General features: G+C 45.4%; 1 protein-coding gene across 3 annotated transcripts in view; it reads left to right on the top strand.

Moving 5' to 3' along the window:
• The window catches only part of mrc2 (mannose receptor, C-type 2), a 603,955-nt gene extending 586,889 nt beyond the window's left edge, over window positions 1–17,066 (top strand). For all 3 annotated transcript variants that reach the window (XM_072486972.1, XM_072486974.1, XM_072486973.1), the window contains 3 exons: window positions 11,987–12,166; window positions 13,291–13,317; window positions 13,427–17,066. In XM_072486972.1, the coding sequence (XP_072343073.1) occupies window positions 11,987–12,166; window positions 13,291–13,317; window positions 13,427–13,656 (437 nt within the window). In that variant the 3' untranslated portion in view covers window positions 13,657–17,066. The remainder of the gene's footprint in view (window positions 1–11,986; window positions 12,167–13,290; window positions 13,318–13,426) is intronic.
• Window positions 17,067–18,988: the final 1,922 nt, after the last annotated feature.

Raw genomic sequence — 18,988 nt, 5'->3', positions numbered from 1 at the left:
GTGTGATTATCCTGCAGTGTAGTTAGTGCAATTACTCTGCAGCGCAGTTAGTGCGATTACCCTGCAGTGTAGTTAGTGGGATTACCCTGCAGTATAGTTAGTACGATTATCCTGCAGTGTAGTTAATACAATTGCCACACGGTGTAGTTAGTGCGATTACCCTGCAGTGTAGTTAGTGCGATTACCATGCAGTGTAGTTAGTGTGATTACCCAGCAGTGTAGTTAGTGCGATTACCCTGCAGTGTAGTTAGTGTGATTATCCTGCAGTGTAGTTAGTGCAATTACTCTGCAGCGCAGTTAGTGCGATTACCCTGCAGTGTAGTTAGTGCGATTACCCTGCAGCGTAGTTAGTGCAATTGCCACACGGTGTTGTTAGTGCGATTACCTTGCAGTGTAGTTAGTGCAATTGCCACACGGTGTTGTTAGTGCGATTACCTTGCAGTGTAGTTAGTGGGAAGACCACACGGTGTAGTTAGTGGGATTACCCTGCTGTGTAGTTAGTCCAATTGCCACATGGGGTAGTTAGTGCGATTACCCTGCAGCGTAGTTAGTGCGATTACCACAAGGTGTAGTTAGTCCATTTGCCACATGGTGTAGATAGTGCGATTACCCTGCAGTGTAGTTATTACAATTGCCACACGGTGTATTTAGTGCGATTACCCTGCAGTGCAGTTAGTGCGATTATCCTGCAGTGTAGTTAGTGCAATTACTCTGCAGCGCAGTTAGTGCGATTACCCTGCAGTGTAGTTAGTGTGATTACCCTGCAGCGTAGTTAGTGCGATTACTCTGCAGTGTAGTTAGTGTGATTACCCTGCAGTGTAGTTAGTGTGATTATCCTGCAGTGTAGTTGGTGCAATTACTCTGCAGCGCAGTTAGTGCGATTACCCTGCAGTGTAGTTAATACAATTGCCACACGGTGTTGTTAGTGCGATTACCCTGCAGTGTAGTTAGTGCGATTACCCTGCAGTGTAGTTAGTGCAATTACTCTGCAGCGCAGTTAGTGCGATTACCCTGCAGTGTAGTTAGTGTGATTACCCTGCAGCGTAGTTAGTGCGATTACCCTGCAGTGTCATTAGTACGATTATCCTGCAGTGTAGTTAGTGCAATTACTCTGCAGCATTGTTAGTGCGATTACCACACAGTGTAGTTAGTGTGATTACCCTGCAGCGTAGTTAGTGCGATTACCCTGCAGTGTATTTGTGCGATCACCCTGCAGTGTAGTTAATCCAATTGCCACACGGTATAGTTAGTGTGATTACCCTGCAGTGTAGTTAGTGGGATTACCACACGGTGTAGCTAGTGGGATTACCACACGGTGTATTAAGTGCGATTACCCTGCATGTAGTTAGTGCGATTACCCTGCAGCTTAGTTAGTGTGATTACCCTGCAGCATAGTTAGTGCAATTGCCACATGGCGTAGTTACTGCGATTATCCTGCAGCGTAGTTAGTGCAATTGCCACATGGTGTAGTTAGTGTGATTACCCTGCAGTGTAGTTAGTGCAATTGCCACATGGCGTAGTTAGTGCGATTACCCGGCAGTATAGTTAGTGCAATTGCCACATGGTGTAGTTAGTGCGATTATCCTGCAGCGTAGTTAGTGCAATTGCCACATGGTGTAGTTAGTGTGATTACCCTGCAGTGTAGTTAGTGCAATTACCCTGCAGTGTAGTTTGTGCGATTACCACACAGTGTAGTTAGTGCAATTACCACATGGTGTAGATAGTGCGATTACCACATGGTGTAGTTAGTACATTTACGCTGCAGTGCAGTTAGTGCGATTAGCCTGCAGTATAGTTATTGCAATTACCCTGTAGTGTAGTCAATGGGTTTACCACATGGTTTAGTTAGTGTCATTACACTGCAGTGTATTTGGTGCAATTGCCACACTGTTGTTAGTGCGATTATCCTGCAGTGTAGTTAGTGCTATTACCCTACAGTGTAGTTAATGCGATTACCACACGGTGTTGTTAGGACATTTACCCTGCAATGTAGGTAGTGCAATTGCCACACGGTGTAGTTAGTACGATTACCCTGCAGTGTATTTAGCGCAATTGCCACACGGTGTTGTCAGTGCGATTACCCTGCAGTGTAGTTAGTGCGATTACCACACGGTGTTGTTAGTGTGATTACCCTGCAGTGTAGTTCGTGCGATTACCTTGCAGTGTAGCTAGTGCGATTGCCACACGGTGTACTTACATAGAACATAGAACTGTACAGCACAGTACAGGCACTTCGGCCCACAATGATGTGCCAAACTAGTCTGAAACTAACATCAAATCAACCTACTCCCAATCATTCTCATACATTCCATATGCCTATCCAATAACTATTTGAAAGTTCCTAAAGTGTCTGACTCCACTGCCATAGCTGCGAGTGTGTTCCACGCCCCAACCACTCTCTGAGTAAAGAACCTGCCTCTGACATCCCTCCTATATCTTCCACCATGAACCTTATAGTTATGCCCCCTTGTAACAGCTACAGCCACCCGAGGAAAAAGTCGCGGAACGTCCACTCTATCTATCCCCCTCATCATCTTATACACCTCAATTAAGTCACCTCTCATCCTCCTTCGCTCCAATGAGAAAAGCCCTAGCTCCCTCAACCTTTCCTCATAAGACCTACCTACCAATCCAGGCAGCATCCTGGTAAATCTCCTTTGCACACTTTCCAATGCTTCCACATCCTTCCTATAATGAGGTGACCAGAACTGCACACAATACTCCAATTGTGGTCTAACCAAGGTCTTGTACAGTTGCAGCATAACCTCACGGCTCTTAAACTCAATCCCCCTGTTAATAAATGCTAACACTCTATAGGCTTTCTTCACAGCTCTATCCACTTGGGTGGCAACTTTCAGAGATCTATGGACATGAACTCCGAGATCTCTCTGCTCCTCCACATTCTTCACGTTAACCATGTAATCCGCATTCAAATTTGTCCTACCAAAATGAATCACCTCACACTTATCAGGGTTAAACCATCTGCTACTTTTCAGCCCAGCTCTGCATCCTATCAATGTCTCTTTGCAGCCTACAACAGCCCTCCACATTATCCACTACTCCACCAATCTTGGTGTCATCAGCAAATTTACTAACCCACCCTTCAACTCCGTCATCCAAGTCATTGATAAAAATCACAAATAGCAGAGGACCCAGCACTGATCCCTGTGGTACACCGCTGGTGACTGGGCTCCAGGATGAAAATTTACCATCTACCACCACCCTCTGTCTTCTATGTGATAGCCAGTTACTGATCCAATCAGCCAAATTTCCCCCTATGCCATGCCTCCTTACTTTCTGCATGAGCCGACCATGGGGCACCTCAGCAAACGCCTTACTAAAATTCATGTATATGACATCAACTGCTCTACCTTCATCTATGTACTTAGTTACCTCCTCATAGAATACAATCAAACTTGTGAGGCAAGACTTACCCCTCACAAATCTGTGCTGACTGTCCTGGATTAAGCTGTATCTTCCAAATGATCATAAATCCTATCCCTCAGGACCCTTTGCAATAATTTACCGATGATCAAAGTGAGACTAACCGGCCTATAATTCCCAGGGTTATACCTATTCCCTTTCTTGAACAGGGGGACAACATTCGCCTCCCTCCAGTCTCCTGGCACTACTCCTGTAGACAGTGAGGACATAAAGATCAAAGCCAAAGGCTCTGCAATCTCATCCCTCGCCTCCCAAAAAATCCTAGGATTTCTCCCATCAGGTCCAGTGGACTTACCTATCGTCAGGCTTCTCAAAATTTCTAACACATCTTCCTTCTGAATATCCACCTCCTCCAGCCTACCAGCCTGTATCGCACTATCCACCTCAACAACATTGCCCCTCTCCTTTGTGAATACTGAAGAAAAGTATTCATTTAGGGCCTCTCCTGTATCTTCAGACTCCATGCACAAGTTCCCACTACTGTCCTTGACTGGCCTTAACTTCACCTTGGCCATTCTTTTATTCCACACATAAATGTAAAAAGCCTTGGGGTTTTCCTTGATCCTACCCGACAAGGACTTCTCATGCTCCCTCCTGGCTCTCCGAAGCCCTTTCTTGAGCTCCTTCCTAACTATCTTGCGCCCTAACTGAACCTTGTTTTCTCATCCTTACGTAAGCCGCCTTCTTCCTCTTGACAAGACATTCAACCTCTTTTGTAAACCATGGTTCCCTCACTCGACCATTTCCTCCCTGCCTGACATATCAAGGACATGCAGTATTTGCCCCATGAACAAGCTCCACATCTCAATTGTGCCTATCCCTGACAGCTCCTGTTTCCATCTTATGCTCCCCAATTCTTGCCTAATCGCATGGTAATTACCCTTCCCCCAGTTAGAAACCTTGCCCTGCTGTATGTTCCTATCCCTCTCCATTGCTATAGTGAAAGTCACCGAATTGTGGTCACTATCTCCAAAGTGCTTTTCCACAACCAGTTCATTATCCAGTACCAAATCCAATGTGGCCCCGCCTCTTGTCGCTTTATCCACATATTGTGTGAGGAAACCCTCCTGCACACACTGGATAAAAACAGCCCCATCCAAACTGTTCAAATTATAGTGGTTCCAATCAATATTTGGAAAGTTAAAGTCACCCATGACAACTACCCTGTGACTACCGCACCTATCCAAAATCTGCATTGCAATCTTTTCCTCCACATCTCTGTTACTGTTTGGGGGCCTATAGAAAACTCCTAACAAAGTGACCGCTCCTTTCCTATTTCGAACTACAGCCCACACTTCCTCGGTAGAAAATCCTCTTCAAACTGCCTTTCTGCAGCCATTATACTATCCTTGATTAACAATGCTACTCCTCCACCTCTTTTACCACCTTCCCTCATATTACTGAAACATCTAAACCCCGGAACCTCCAACAACCATTCCTGCCCCTGTTCTATCCATGTCTCAGTAATGGCCACATCGTAGTCCCAGGTACCAATCCATGCTATAAGCTCACCAACCTTATTCCTGATGCTCCTCGCATTGAAGTAGACACACTTCAAACCACCTTCATGCCTGCAGGTCCACTCTTGTGACCTTGGTACCCTCCGCAGTACCCTCAACTTCGTGAACTTCAGCAACGCTATCTCCTGAACTACAAATCACTTTCCCATCCCCCTGCCAAATTAATTAAACCCCTCCGACGGGCTGTAGCAAATTTCCCTCCCAGGATATTGGTGCCCCTCTGGTTCAGGTGTAACCCTGTTAGTACGATTACCCTGCAGTGTAGTTAGTGCGATTACCACATGGTGTAGTTAGTGTGATTACCCTGCAGTGTATTTAGTGCAATTGCCACACGGTGTTGTTAGTGCAATTACCCTGAAATGTAATTAGTGCGTTTACCACATGGCGTAGTTAGTGCGATTACCCTGCAGTGTAGTTAGTGCAATTACCCTGCAGTGTAGTTAGTGTGATTACCCTGCAGTGTGTTTATTGCAATTGCCACATGGTGTTGCTAGTGCGATTACCCTGCAGTGTAGTAAGTGCGATTACCACATGGTGTAGTTAGTGCGATCACCCTGCAGTGTAGTTAGTGCGATTACCTTGCAGTGTAGTTAGTGCGATTACCACACGGTGTAGTTAATGGGATTACCACATGGTGTAGTTAGTGCGATTACCCTGCAGTGTAGTTAGTGCGATTACCACACGGTGTAGTTAATGCAATTACCCTGCAGTTTAGTTAGTGTGATTACACTGCAGTGTACTTAGTGCGATTACCACACGGTTTGTTAGTGTAATTACCCTGCAGTTTAGATAGTGTGATTACCCTGCAGTGTAGTTAGTGCGATTACCACACGGTGTAGTTAGTGGCATTACCACATGGTGTAGTTAGTGCAATTACCCTGTAGTTTAGATAGTGTGATTACCCTGCAGTGTAGTTAGTGCGATTACCACACGGTGTAGTTAGTGGCATTACCACATGGTGTAGTTAGTACATTTATGCTGCAATGTAGTCAGTGCGATTACCCTGAAGTGTAGTTAGTTGGATTACCACATGGTGTAGTTAGTGCGATTGCCCTCAGTGCAGTTAGTGCGATTACCACATGGTGTAGTTAGTGCGATTACCCTGCACTGTCGTTAGTGCGATTACCACACGGTGTAGTTAGTGCAATTACCCTGCAGTTTAGTTAGTGCGATTACCCTGCAGTGTAGTTAGTGCAATTACCACACGGTGTAGTTAGTGCAATTACCCTGCAGTTTAGATAGTGCAATTATCCTGCAGCGTAGTTAGTGGGATTACTCTGCAGTGGAGTTAGTACGATTACCCTGCAGTGTAGTTAGAGAGATTACCACAGGGTGTAGTTAGTGGGATTACCACATGGTGTATTTAGTGCGATTACCTTGCAGTGTAGTTAGTGTGATTATCCTGCAGTGTAGTTAGTCCAATTGCCACATGGTGTAGTTACTGCGATTACCTTGCAGTGTAGTTATTGCGATTACCCTGACGTATAGTTAGTGCGATTACCCTGCAGTGTAGTTAGTGCGATTACCATACGGTGTAGTTAGTGCGATTACCACACGGTGTAGTTAGTGCGATTACCCTGCAATGTAGTTAGTGCAATTGCCACACGGTGTTGTTAGTGCGATTACCCTGCAATGTAGTTAGTGCGATTACCCTGCAGCGTAGTTAGTGCGATTACCTTACAGTGTAGTTAGTGCAATTACCACACGGTGTAGTTAGTGCGATTACCCAGCAATGTAGTTAGTGCAATTGCCACACGGTGTAGTTAGTGCGATTACCCTGCAATGTAGTTAGTGCGATTACCACACGGTGTAGTTAGTGTGATTACCCTGCAGTGTAGTTAGTGTCATTACCCTGCAGCGTAGTCAGTGTGATTACCCTGCAGCGTAGTTAGTGCGATTACCCTGCAGCGTAGTTAGTGCGATTACCACACGGTGTAGTTAGTGCGATTACTCTGCAGTGTAGTTAGTGCGATTACCCTGCAGTGTAGTTAGTGCAATTGCTCTGCAGCGCAGTTAGTGCGATTACCCTGCAGCATAGTTAGTGCGATTACCCTGCAGTGTAGTTAGTGCGATTACCCTGCAGTGTAGTTAGTGCGATTACCACACGGTGTAGTTAGTGCGATTACCACACGGTGTAGTTAGTGCGATTACCCTGCAGTGTAGTTAGTGTCATTATCCTGCAGTGTAGTTAGTGCGATTACCACACGGTGTAGTTAATGCGATTACCCTGCAGTGTAGTTAGTGCGATTACCCTGCAGCGTAGTTAGTGCGATTACCCTGCAGCGTAGTCAGTGTGATTACCCTGCAGTGTAGTTAGTGCGATTACCCTGCAGCGTAGTTAGTGCGATTACCCTGCAGTGTAGTTAGTGCGATTACTCTGCAGTGTAGTTAGTGCCATTACCCTGCAGCGTAGTTAGTGCGATTACCACACAGTGTAGTTAGTGCAATTACCACACGGTGTAGTTAGTGCGATTACCCAGCAATGTAGTTAGTGCAATTGCCACACGGTGTAGTTAGTGCGATTACCCTGCAATGTAGTTAGTGCGATTACCACACGGTGTAGTTAGTGTGATTACCCTGCAGTGTAGTTAGTGTCATTACCCTGCAGCGTAGTCAGTGTGATTACCCTGCAGCGTAGTCAGTGTGATTACCCTGCAGCGTAGTTAGTGCGATTACCCTGCAGCGTAGTTAGTGCGATTACCACACGGTGTAGTTAGTGCGATTACTCTGCAGTGTAGTTAGTGCGATTACCCTGCAGTGTAGTTAGTGCAATTACTCTGCAGCGCAGTTAGTGCGATTACCCTGCAGCATAGTTAGTGCGATTACCCTGCAGTGTAGTTAGTGCGATTACCCTGCAGTGTAGTTAGTGCGATTACCACACGGTGTAGTTAGTGCGATTACCACACGGTGTAGTTAGTGCGATTACCCTGCAGTGTAGTTAGTGTCATTATCCTGCAGTGTAGTTAGTGCGATTACCACACGGTGTAGTTAATGCGATTACCCTGCAGTGTAGTTAGTGCGATTACCCTGCAGCGTATTTAGTGCGATTACCCTGCAGCGTAGTCAGTGTGATTACCCTGCAGTGTAGTTAGTGCGATTACCCTGCAGCGTAGTTAGTGCGATTACCCTGCAGTGTAGTTAGTGCGATTACTCTGCAGTGTAGTTAGTGCCATTACCCTGCAGCGTAGTTAGTGCGATTACCACACAGTGTAGTTAGTGCGATTACCACACGGTGTAGTTAATGCGATTACCCTGCAGTGTAGTTAGTGCGATTACCTTGCAGTGCAGTTCGTGCGATTACCCTGCATTGTAGTTAGTGTCATTACCCTGCAGCATAGTTAGTGTCATTACCCTGCAGCATAGTTAGTGTGATTACCCTGCAGCGTAGTTAGTGCGATTACCCTGCAGTGTAGTTAGTGCGATTACCCTGCAGCGTAGTTAGTGCGATTACCGCACAGTGTAGTTAGTGCGATTACCCTGCAGTGTAGTTAGTGTCATTACCCTGCAGCGTAGTTAGTGCGATTACCACACGGTGTAGTTAATGCGATTACCCTGCAGTGTAGTTAGTGCGATTACCCTGCAGCGTAGTTAGTGCGATTACCCTGCAGCGGGGTCAGTGTGATTACCCTGCAGCGTAGTTAGTGCGATTACCCTGCAGTGTAGTTAGTGCCATTACCCTGCAGTGTAGTTAGTGCGATTACCTTGCAGTGTAGTTAGTGCGATTACCTTGCAGTGTAGTTAGTGCAATTACTCTGCAGCGCAGTTAGTGCGATTACCCTGCAGCGTAGTTAGTGCGATTACCCTGAAGTGTAGTTAGTGCGATTACCCTGCAGTGTAGTTAGAGACATTACCACAGGGTGTAGTTAGTGCGATTACTACACGGTGTAGTTAGTGCGATTACCCTGCAGTGTAGTTAGTGCAATAAACCTGCAGTGTAGTTAGTGCGATTACCACATGGTGTCGTTTGTGTTATTACCCTGCAGCGTAGTTAGTGTGATTACCCTGCAGTGTCGTTAGTGTGATTACCCTGCAGTGTCGTTAGTGCGATTACCACACGTGTCGTTAGTGCAATTACCCTGCAGTGTAGTTCGTGCAATTACCCTGCAGTGCAATTGGTGCGATTACCCACATGGTGTAGTTAGTGTGATTACCCTGCAGTGTAGTTAGTGCGATTACCACACAATGTAGTTAGTGCGATTACTCTGCAGTGTAGTTAGAGCGATTACCCTGCAGTGTAGTTAGTGCCATTACCCTGCAGTGTAGTTAGTGCGATTACCCTGCAGTGTAGTTAATGGGATTACCACACGGTGTAGTTAGTGTGATTACCCTGCAGTATAGTAAGAGCAAATGCTACACAGTAAAGTTAGTGCGATTATCACATGGTGTAGTTAGTGCTATTACCACAGGGTGTAGTTAGTGCGTTTACCCTCCAGTGTAGTTAGACCGATATCCCTGACGTGTAGTTAGAGTGATTACTCTGCCGTGTAGTTCGTGGGATTACCACATGGTGTAGTTAGTGCGATTACCCTGCATTGTAGTTAATGCAATTACCACACGATGTAGTTAGTGCGATTACCACACGATGTAGTTAGTGCGATTATCACAAGATGTAGTTGGTGCGATTACCACAAGGTGTAGTTAATGCGATTACCCTGAAGTGAAGTTAGTGTGATTACCACATGGTGTAGTTAGTGCGATTACCCTACAATATAATTAATGTGGTTATCTCATGGTGTGGTTAATGTAGTTACAACATTGTCTAGGTAGTGTAGTTACTCTGTAGTATAGGTAATGTGGTTACACTGCAGTGTAGTTAGTGCGGTTACTACATGGTGTGGCTAGTGCAGTTATCGTACCGTGTAGTTTCTGTGATTACCCTGTGATTTAGTTAATGTGGTTACCATGTGGTGTAGTTTGTGTAGCTATTGCATGGCATAGTTAATGCAGTTACCAAATTGTGGAGCTATTGCAATGTTGTAAGTGCAGTTAACACGTGATGCAGTTAACATGTTATTGCGGTTACTAAGTGGTGTAATTAGTGTGGTTGCTATGCAGTGTAGTTTGTGCTGTTACCGTGTGATGTAGTTAATGCGGTTACCGTGTGATGTAGTTAGTACTGTTGCTAACTTTTGGTTGGCTCTTAAGTGTTGCTCGTTGTGTCTTTACTTAATTTGCTCTGTTTCTATAACCTTTGCTCTAGAGTCGCCAGGTATCTTTATGATATCACCACAAGGTTTAAGTTCAAGTGCTGATCAATAACTCAATACACCAGTTAGTACATTTCAAATCAAAACACATTTATTATACACAGTCAATCACTACTCATGTATAAAACTCTACTTACTAGACTATCTCTAACACTAAAAGGCCTATACTTAGCTTTGGAACTGGCCCACCAGGTAAGGGAACAAATGGCCTTTCGTTCGATTCTGAGTCTGCAGGATTCAAAGCTGGTATAGACTGGTAGCTAGGAGCGCCTATCTCGTAGCGAGCGTTGACTGGAGACTTACTTGGTTGATGCGGCAGCTAGGCAGGTCACTGTCAAGGGTTGTTTCGAGCTGCTGAGTGACCCTGCCAAGAAGGATGAATTGAACTTGGGGACTCTACTTTATAGTCCCCAGGGGTTTCGCGCCATTCGGGGCGGACCCTGTACCTGGTTCCAAGTGATTGGACTGAGTTCTGATCACTTGGATCAATTTCTCCAATACTGGAGCTGTTCCCTGATCGCTGGGCGGTTCCTAAGTGTCCGTTGGCCTTCCTGCTGGCGCCGAGGAGTCTGGCCTGGCCTTGTTTACCTTAAATGTTTCCAATTGTTCCCGGGGATCGCTCATTAATATGCAGATGATTGTTCGTTTCAGTGCTGTCTGGGTTTCTGCAAGTTCTAATACACAGGAAACTTTGCACCTGCTTGTTTTTCCTGGCTTCACTGAATTTCCCTGCATTCTTTGCAGATCTCCATTTTAAGTCGGGAAGTGTCCAACCCAGGTGGCTACAGTACAGTTATTTTGTGGTGTAGTTAGTGCGGTTGCCATGCCGTGTAGTTAGTGTGGTTACCAGGTGATGTAGTTAACGTGGTTACTATGCGATGTAGTTAATGCAGTTACTGTGCAGTGTAATTAATGCAGTTTCCGTGCAGTGTAGTTAGTGCGGTTATCCTGCAGAGTAGTTAGTGCGATTACTGTGCAGTATAGTTAATGTAGTTTCCATGCAATGCAGTCAGTGCGATTGCCTTGCGGTGTAGTTAATGCGGTTACCGTGCAGTGCAGCTAGTGTGGTTACCATGCAATGCAGTCAGTGCGATTGCCTTGCGGTGTAGTTAATGCGGTTACCGTGCAGTGCAGCTAGTGTGATTACCATGCAATGCATTCAGTGCGATTGCCTTGTGGTGTAGTTAATGCGGTTACCATGCAGTGTAGTTAGTGCAGTTACCGTGCAGTATACTTAGTGCAGTTATCATGTGGAGTAGTTAGTGAGATTACCGTGCGGTGTGGTTAATGCAGTTACCATGTGGTGTAGTTTGCGGTTTTCCTGCAGTGTAGTTGATGCGATTACCATGCAGTGTATTTAGTGCAGTCGCTATCAGTATAGTGCATGCTGACACCTTGCAGTTACCGTGCGGTGTAGTTCATGTGGTTACCCTGCAGTATAGTTAGTGTGATTACCATGCAGTATAGTTAATGCAGTTTCCATGTGATGTAGCCAGTGGGATTATTATATGGTCTAGTTAATGTGGTTACCACATGGTGTAGCCAGTGATTATCATATGGCCTAATTCGTGTCGTTACCATGTGCTGTAGTCAGTGGGATTATCACATGGTCTAGTTAATGCGGTTACCCTGTGGTGAAATTAGTGCAGTTACTATGCAGTATTATGAAAGCAGTTTCCATGAGATGTAATCATTTGGATTATCATATGGTCTAGTTAGTGCGGTTACTACATGGTGTATTCAGTGAGATTATCATATGGTCTAATTAGTGTGGTTACTGTGATGTGTGATCAGCTCTTTATCCTCTTGTTTCAGGTGGTTCGCTTGTCTGGCCTGACAAGACAGTCTTGAACTATTCAAACTGGGCTCGTGAAACTGAGAACATGAGTTTAATGAGCCCAAACACTTGCTATTGGATCAAAAGCAACACTGGCATCTGGGGAATTGGTTCCTGTACCAGCTTCACATTAGGCATCATTTGCAAAATGCCAAGAGGTAAGAAATAAATGGGAAGGGAATATCTAAGACCATCAGAAACTGACGTTACTCCAGCACTGAGTGGGCAGGGGCGCAGGGAAGTGCAAGGGGTTGATATTACAATATGGACATCATGGAGTGGGGAAGGGATTCTCCGCTTCTGTCCAAAGGTAGTGACCCCTCGTGCAGGAGGGCACAGACGATGAACATTCAACCCTTACTATAGGGGCTATCCCAATTGAGTTTTTCCCTGTCCTCATCCAATATTCACATCAGTGAACTTCCTAGCAGAGGTTAATGGATTAGCAGTGAGAAGCAGAATTCTTCCACCCGAGAGCTCACAGCTTGTTTATTCTGCCATTGTCATGGTCCCAACTAAGTCAACACCCTTTTGACTTGTGCGACAGTGAACAGTGAATAGCGAGTCAGATGCTGGGAATTCTGCGGAGAGTAACTCACCTCCTGACTCCCCAAAGCCTCATCAAAAAGCCTCTGCAAAACTTTAGTCAGGAGTGTAATGGAATACTCTTCACTTGCCTGGATGAGTGCAGCTCCAACAACACTCAAGAAGCTCGACACCATCCAGGACAAACAACTCGCTTTATTGGCACCCCATCTACAAGCTTTCACTCCCTCCATCACTAACACACAGTGACAGCCATGTGTACAATCTACGAGATGCATTGTAGCAACTCACGAACAGCATCTTCCAAACCCATGGCTACTAACATCTAGAAGGTCAAGGGCAGCAGACACATGGAAACATCATTACCTGAAAGATCCCATCCATGTCACTCACCATCTTGACTGGGAAATATATCGCCATTCCTTCACTGTCGCTGGGTCAAGATCCTGGAACGCCCTCCCCATCAGCACTGTGGATGTACCTACGCCACATAGACTGCAGCGGTTTAAGATGGCAGCTCATCACCACCTTCTCCAGGGCAATTAGAGATGGTCAAAAAAAGCTGACCTAGCCAGTGACACCCACATCTTGTGAAAGAATGAATTTTAAAAATTGATGTCAGCCAGGAGAGATGTAAAGGGACAGGCGCTGGAATGTGGCGACTTGGGGCTTTTCAGGTTGTTAATTCTTCCAATGTTAATTAAACAAATTAATTTTTTAAAATTTACTCACACAGTTCAAGAAAACAGACTTCTTGTTACCTGTAAGTAAATCTCCTCCAGTTTTTTCTGTTACTCATTTCCATTTTCACACACTGACTCAGTGTTGAGGTATTGTTTTCCCATGTTTTGCCTCTGTGTTTGCATTTGCAGCCGGCTCGCAGGGGCACACCTTGGACATCATCTTGTACGTGCTGGGCGCGTTGGTGCTGCTGGCAGTGGTGGTGGTGCTCCTGCTCCTGTATCGACGGCGGGCGGCCTCGGGCTCACGGCACGGGGCTTTCGAGAGCGCGCGATACAGCCGGACATCCTCGACGCCCAGCGAATCGGTGGAAAAAAACATCCTGGTGTCAGACATGGAAATGAACGAACAACAGGAATAACCCTGGCACTTGCTCCTCTGTCTCTCTTCATCCTCGAGCAATGTGCAAGCACAGACTGGTGTTCAGAACATAATACAGGTCAACATGGAGTCCCAGCTCAGTCTCACAGTGACACAGTTGGCACTGCTTAATGGGGTTATGCCTTAAAAGGATACATTTCGCAGGCATCCAGTTTTATATACATATAAATATATATATGTGTATATATATATATATTATGTATACATAGATCAGTGCTGGTGGATTTTATCTGATAAATGGGGCAATTTGTATCCACTAGGGCCCCCCCCCCCCAATAAATAGCTTCAACTGTGTTATTGACCTTGACGCAGGAGCGTTTATATGTAAAAGTGCACAATTCAATGAATAAAATCATCATGCACTCATTGTGCCTGGTGAGCCTCCCATCAGTTTCAGCATGGTTCAAGTGTTGGCACAGTGTTATCCGCAGTCTAGCCACTGTTTTCTCAGACCCACGCTTCCACAGACAGGAGGAGGATGCACGTCTGTTTATGCTGAGTGAACGGGATCTGGATTGTCGTCATCCCTCTTTTAGAGAGTTCCTGTCAGCAGCCGTTAAAAAGTCCAGGTGATTCCATTTCACAGCAAACCTCGGAAAGGTGTTGCCGAGGAGTAGCGTGGAAACTGGCCGGAGGCTGACAGTGGATCAATCTGAGAGGGTGGAACTGTGTGAACTGTACCTACTCACGTTTTAAGCACGTAACTCATGTTTAAGATGATTAAGGGATTCGATAGGGTCGAAAAAGAGAAACTATCTGGAACGCTCCTACCCCAAAAAGCCGCAAATTGATAATGTGAAAATTGAGCTCGGTAGGTTTTTTGTTCAGTAAAGGGTTAAAGAGCAAAGGTGAATGGCCAGAGTTAAAAGATAGATCAACCGTGACCTAACTGAATGCAGCAACAGGCTCGAGGAACTGAATGGCCTAATTCTGTTCCCCTGCTTCCAATTCACAATCAGTCAATCAGGATTCGAAAAGCATGTTTTTCAAAGATGATCGAATGGATGGAGAATGAACAGGACAAACGTGTCGATTACAAAATGTAGGGGGCGGAAATGAGCCAGCAAATGATTTAGAGTGCATGGCAATTATGGATACGTTTTCGATCCCAGATCGCAAGGGGGAAAAAATGTAAGAATGCTCCTCAAGTGATTGTGTGTCGCTGTGATCAGTCAGATTGGATCAATAGCAGGTCTCCTCTCTGCTAAGTGTTGTTGCATTCATTAGGTTGTAACTCTGCATGTCAGGGTCACTCCCTGCTCAACAGATCACTCGTATTCATCGAAGGAAAAATCCCATAATTCCACCTTCTGTGAAAATAATGGTCAGGGTGAGAAAACCTTTTTTTTAAGGTAATTTCATGAACCAATGTTCCCAGTTACAAGTTCCAGGAATGTCCACTCAGATCCCCCAACTTTCAGTACACAAATTGTTAAGGAGTTAAATATAAATTTAAAGGGTCGCCAGGGTGGTGCAGTTATTAGCACTGCTGCCTCACAGCTCCAAGGACCCGGGTTCAATTCCAGCCTTGGGTGACTGACTGTGTGGAGTTTGCACGTGTCTGCGTGGGTTTCCTCCGGGTGCTTCGGTTTCCACCCACAGTCCAAAGATGTGCAGTTTAGGTGGATTGGCCACGCTAAATTGCCCCTTAGCGTCCAAAGAAATGCAAGTTAGATGGGGTTATAGGGATAGGGCAGGGGAGCGGGCCTAGGTAGGATGCTCTTTCAGAGGGTCGGTGCAGACCCAATTGGCCAAATGGCCTCCTGCATTGTAGGAATTCTACGGTTCTATGATGAGGAATTATGAACAGGAGGAAGGTGATGTGTTCAAGCTCCAAGTTAAGTGCTCCCAGGCAGGTTGCTCCATGCCAGGAGCACCGATTGTAATGTGAGGCCTATATTCCTGATCTATTATGTGGTTAGAGAAACACCGAAGCTGGCTATCAATATTCCATTTATGTTAAACTGGTTAAAACTTCTGGTAAACTAGCCGATGATAGCATGGCACTTCATGTAGTAATATTGGGGCACTCAGTTACTCTGGAGTATTACTGTTTTTAAAACTGAAGTTAAAGACTTTTTGGGTACATTTAGATTTCAGGTTCCATTATTTTACATTGTGGACTTTGTCCCTGATATATTGGCTGTGTCAAGGCTGCATGGGATCAGCACCAACCCAGGGCTTTGTAGCTTCTTTCACCGAGCTACCTTAGACCCTCTTCTCGGTGGCGGGGGGCACAGGGTGGAGTTGGTGGAGGGGTTGAGGTGCTGATGAGATGTTTCCATGGGTGGCCTTGTGTGGGGCACCAGGAAAGGGGTTAGACTCTTATGCTTGGAAACCATGGTGATCACTGTTACTATTAAAGGAAAGAATGAAAGTTGCCACAATCCCAGAGGACCATAGACTGCTCTCCTCTTTGAGAGCTGACTGGTGGTGATTTAATCTGTGGGTCACCACACCTCAGGCGACGGACAAGGTTGAGAAGGCGGGGCCTTCACGGATAACCTCAGCCGGTCTAGGAATTGAACCCACGCTGTTGGCGTCGCTCCGGGGAGGGCAATTTGTAGCAGGGTTTGAGAGGACCAAGGTAAGACATGCTGGTGGTAGGGAGTTGTAGCTGGCTAACACAGAGGTGCAAAAACACCAGTCAGTCAGATAATGAGTTATATAAGTGATAGAGAAAGGAGTTATACTATCACAAGGGCTTTCCTCACATGGAGGGGAGCAGATCCAAAACAATGAAATAAACGTCCCTGAATGTTAGCATCAGCCTAAGCTCTTCCGATCACTGAAGATGGATCTTTTTGTCCTCTGATGTTCTTTCAGATGAAGGGATTGCAACACTGGAGGCCAACATTTCTTCCACCTTGCACCTTCTGGCAGTACCAGGGATTCTGTAGGGCATTTTATTGTATCTGTGCACAAAGCTATAAAGAGTTTTAATGACAATCAAACGATATGAGGTGGGGGTGGGGGGAATGGGAAGCGCAGAGGTGGGGCAGGGCGAGTGAAACTGGTCAATGCTGGTAATACGAAAGAGGTTCACAGCAAACCAGTAACCGCGTCACACTCCTTCGAAACCAATGTTTCGGGAAGGGTGTGAAGCAGGCTGTTGATTTACTGACATCGCCTGATTCACACCATTGGTCAAAGACTAATTTCATCTATTCAATGGTCCAAATATTCTTAGAATAACATCCACTACTTTTTTCCAAGGGTTCAGGGGGTGGGGGGGTGAGGGAAGTTAAACCCCTTCCCAAACTGAAAATTATTTCAAGCTTTGATTGAGGGGCTACAAAGACAGACCTTTCTGTCCATTTCTATCGCTGAGTATAACAGGTAGTGAAATTTGCCAAACAGGATTCTCAGAATAAAGTGTTTTTTTATGTTTATGTTGTGAAGAGTGTTTATTTTGCCATTAACCCCCATCAATATTCTCAAAGAGATGAAGGAAAATGCAGCGAACCACTGTTCTGGGAAATGGTTCTAATGGGGGTTAGTCAATGATGCTGGGAGAGATATCATCTTCAATACCTGCACCGGCTGGCACCGTGCAGAGAAGAACATCACACACCCCTCCCTCTCACTCACTTGACTTTCCTTCTATTAACTTCAATTAACAGGCCCGGTAGCACAGTGGTCAGCACTGTCGCTTCACAGCGCCAGGGACCCGGGTTTGATTCCCGGCTTGGGTAACTGTGCGGAGTCTGCACATTCTCCACGTGTCTGCGTGGGTTTCCTCCGGGTACTCCGGTTTCCTTCCAAAAGTCCCGAAAGACGTGCGGTTAAGTAATTTGGACATTCTGAATTCTCCCTCTCTGTACCCAAACAGGCGCCGGAATGTGGCGACTAGGGGATTTTCACAGTAACTTCATTGCAGTATTAATGTAAGCCTACTTGTGACAATAAAGATTATTATATATATGAGCCTGTGGAATTTGCTACCACACAAAGCAGTTGAGACTAAAGCAGTCTGTTTTCAAAAGAAGGAGTTTGATATAGTTCTTGGGTCTAAAGGGAACAAAGGATATGGGGGGAAAGGGGAAGCAGGTTAATGAATTGGATGATCAGTCATGATCATGCTGAATGACAGAGATGGCTTGAAGGGCTGAATGGCCTCCTCCCACTCATATTTTCTATGTGAGAGTGCAAGCCCCGAATCGGGCTGTGTTAATGGTGTCATGAACCCTGTGATCGACAAACAAAATGACCGAACTACCCCAATGAGAAAACCAATGGACAATGGTCATTGATACATATCAGGAAAATCAAGAGTCCAAATACTGACCCCTGGGGAACTCCACTACAAAACCTTCTCCAGAAAATATCCATGAACCTCACGCGTCTCGTCACTAGTCAATTTCATAATTATGTTGCTACTGTCCCTTTTATTCCATGAACTATAACTTCCCACAAGTCTTGTGCGGGGCTTTATCAAATGCCTTTTGGATGTCTGCTAACATTGAGCCATAGGTATACTCCCACAACTGGCCATTGTCCCATCCAGATCCTAACTTGTTAATGGGAAAACAGGATACTCCTGTTATCCAGAGTGATTTGTAATTCTCCAGTCCTCCGGCACCACCCAAGACAAAGGAAGATTGGAAAATTATAGTCAGTGCCTCTGCAATTTCCACTCCCATTTCCCTCAATGTCCTTGGATGCATTCCATCTGATCCCGGCACCTTATCAACTTTAAGTATAGACAACCTATAAAATAACCCTTCCTTATTAATTTTAAAACTTTCAAGTGTCTGAATTACCTCCTCTTTTACCATGGCCTGCACAGCATCTTGTTGCTTGGTAAAGACAGATGCAAAGTATAGAAACAGAGAAAATAGGAGCAGGAGGAGGCCATTCGAGCTATCTCCACCATTCATTATGATCATGGCTCAACCTCCATCCCAATAGCCTGATCCCACCTTCCCCCCCATTCATTATGATCATGGCTCAACCTCCAACCCAATAGCCTGATCCCACCTTCCCCCCCATATCGTTTGATCCCCTTCACTGCCATGCTCCCTGCCTCCATGTTTAAGTCATTTTTTGGACCTCTAAATGACCCCATTCCTCCTTTTACCACCATTTCATGATTTACATGCCTTTAGAAGACTTTTGAATTTGCTTTTATATTAGCTGCCAGTCTCTCTTCATGCTCTCTCTTTGCTTCTCTTTTTGACTTCCACTCCAAACCTCCTATATTCAGCTTTCCGTTGTATTGTCCATCTTGACATTTGTCTTAAGCAAACCTTTTCTTCTTCATCTTAATCTCTACACTGAAGGCTGGATTTTTTTTCCCTGCCTTTCCACAT

Source organism: Scyliorhinus torazame, chromosome 21 (assembly GCF_047496885.1).
Source record: "Scyliorhinus torazame isolate Kashiwa2021f chromosome 21, sScyTor2.1, whole genome shotgun sequence".
Classification (NCBI taxonomy): domain Eukaryota; kingdom Metazoa; phylum Chordata; class Chondrichthyes; order Carcharhiniformes; family Scyliorhinidae; genus Scyliorhinus; species Scyliorhinus torazame.
This window is presented reverse-complemented; position numbering and strand designations above follow the sequence as displayed.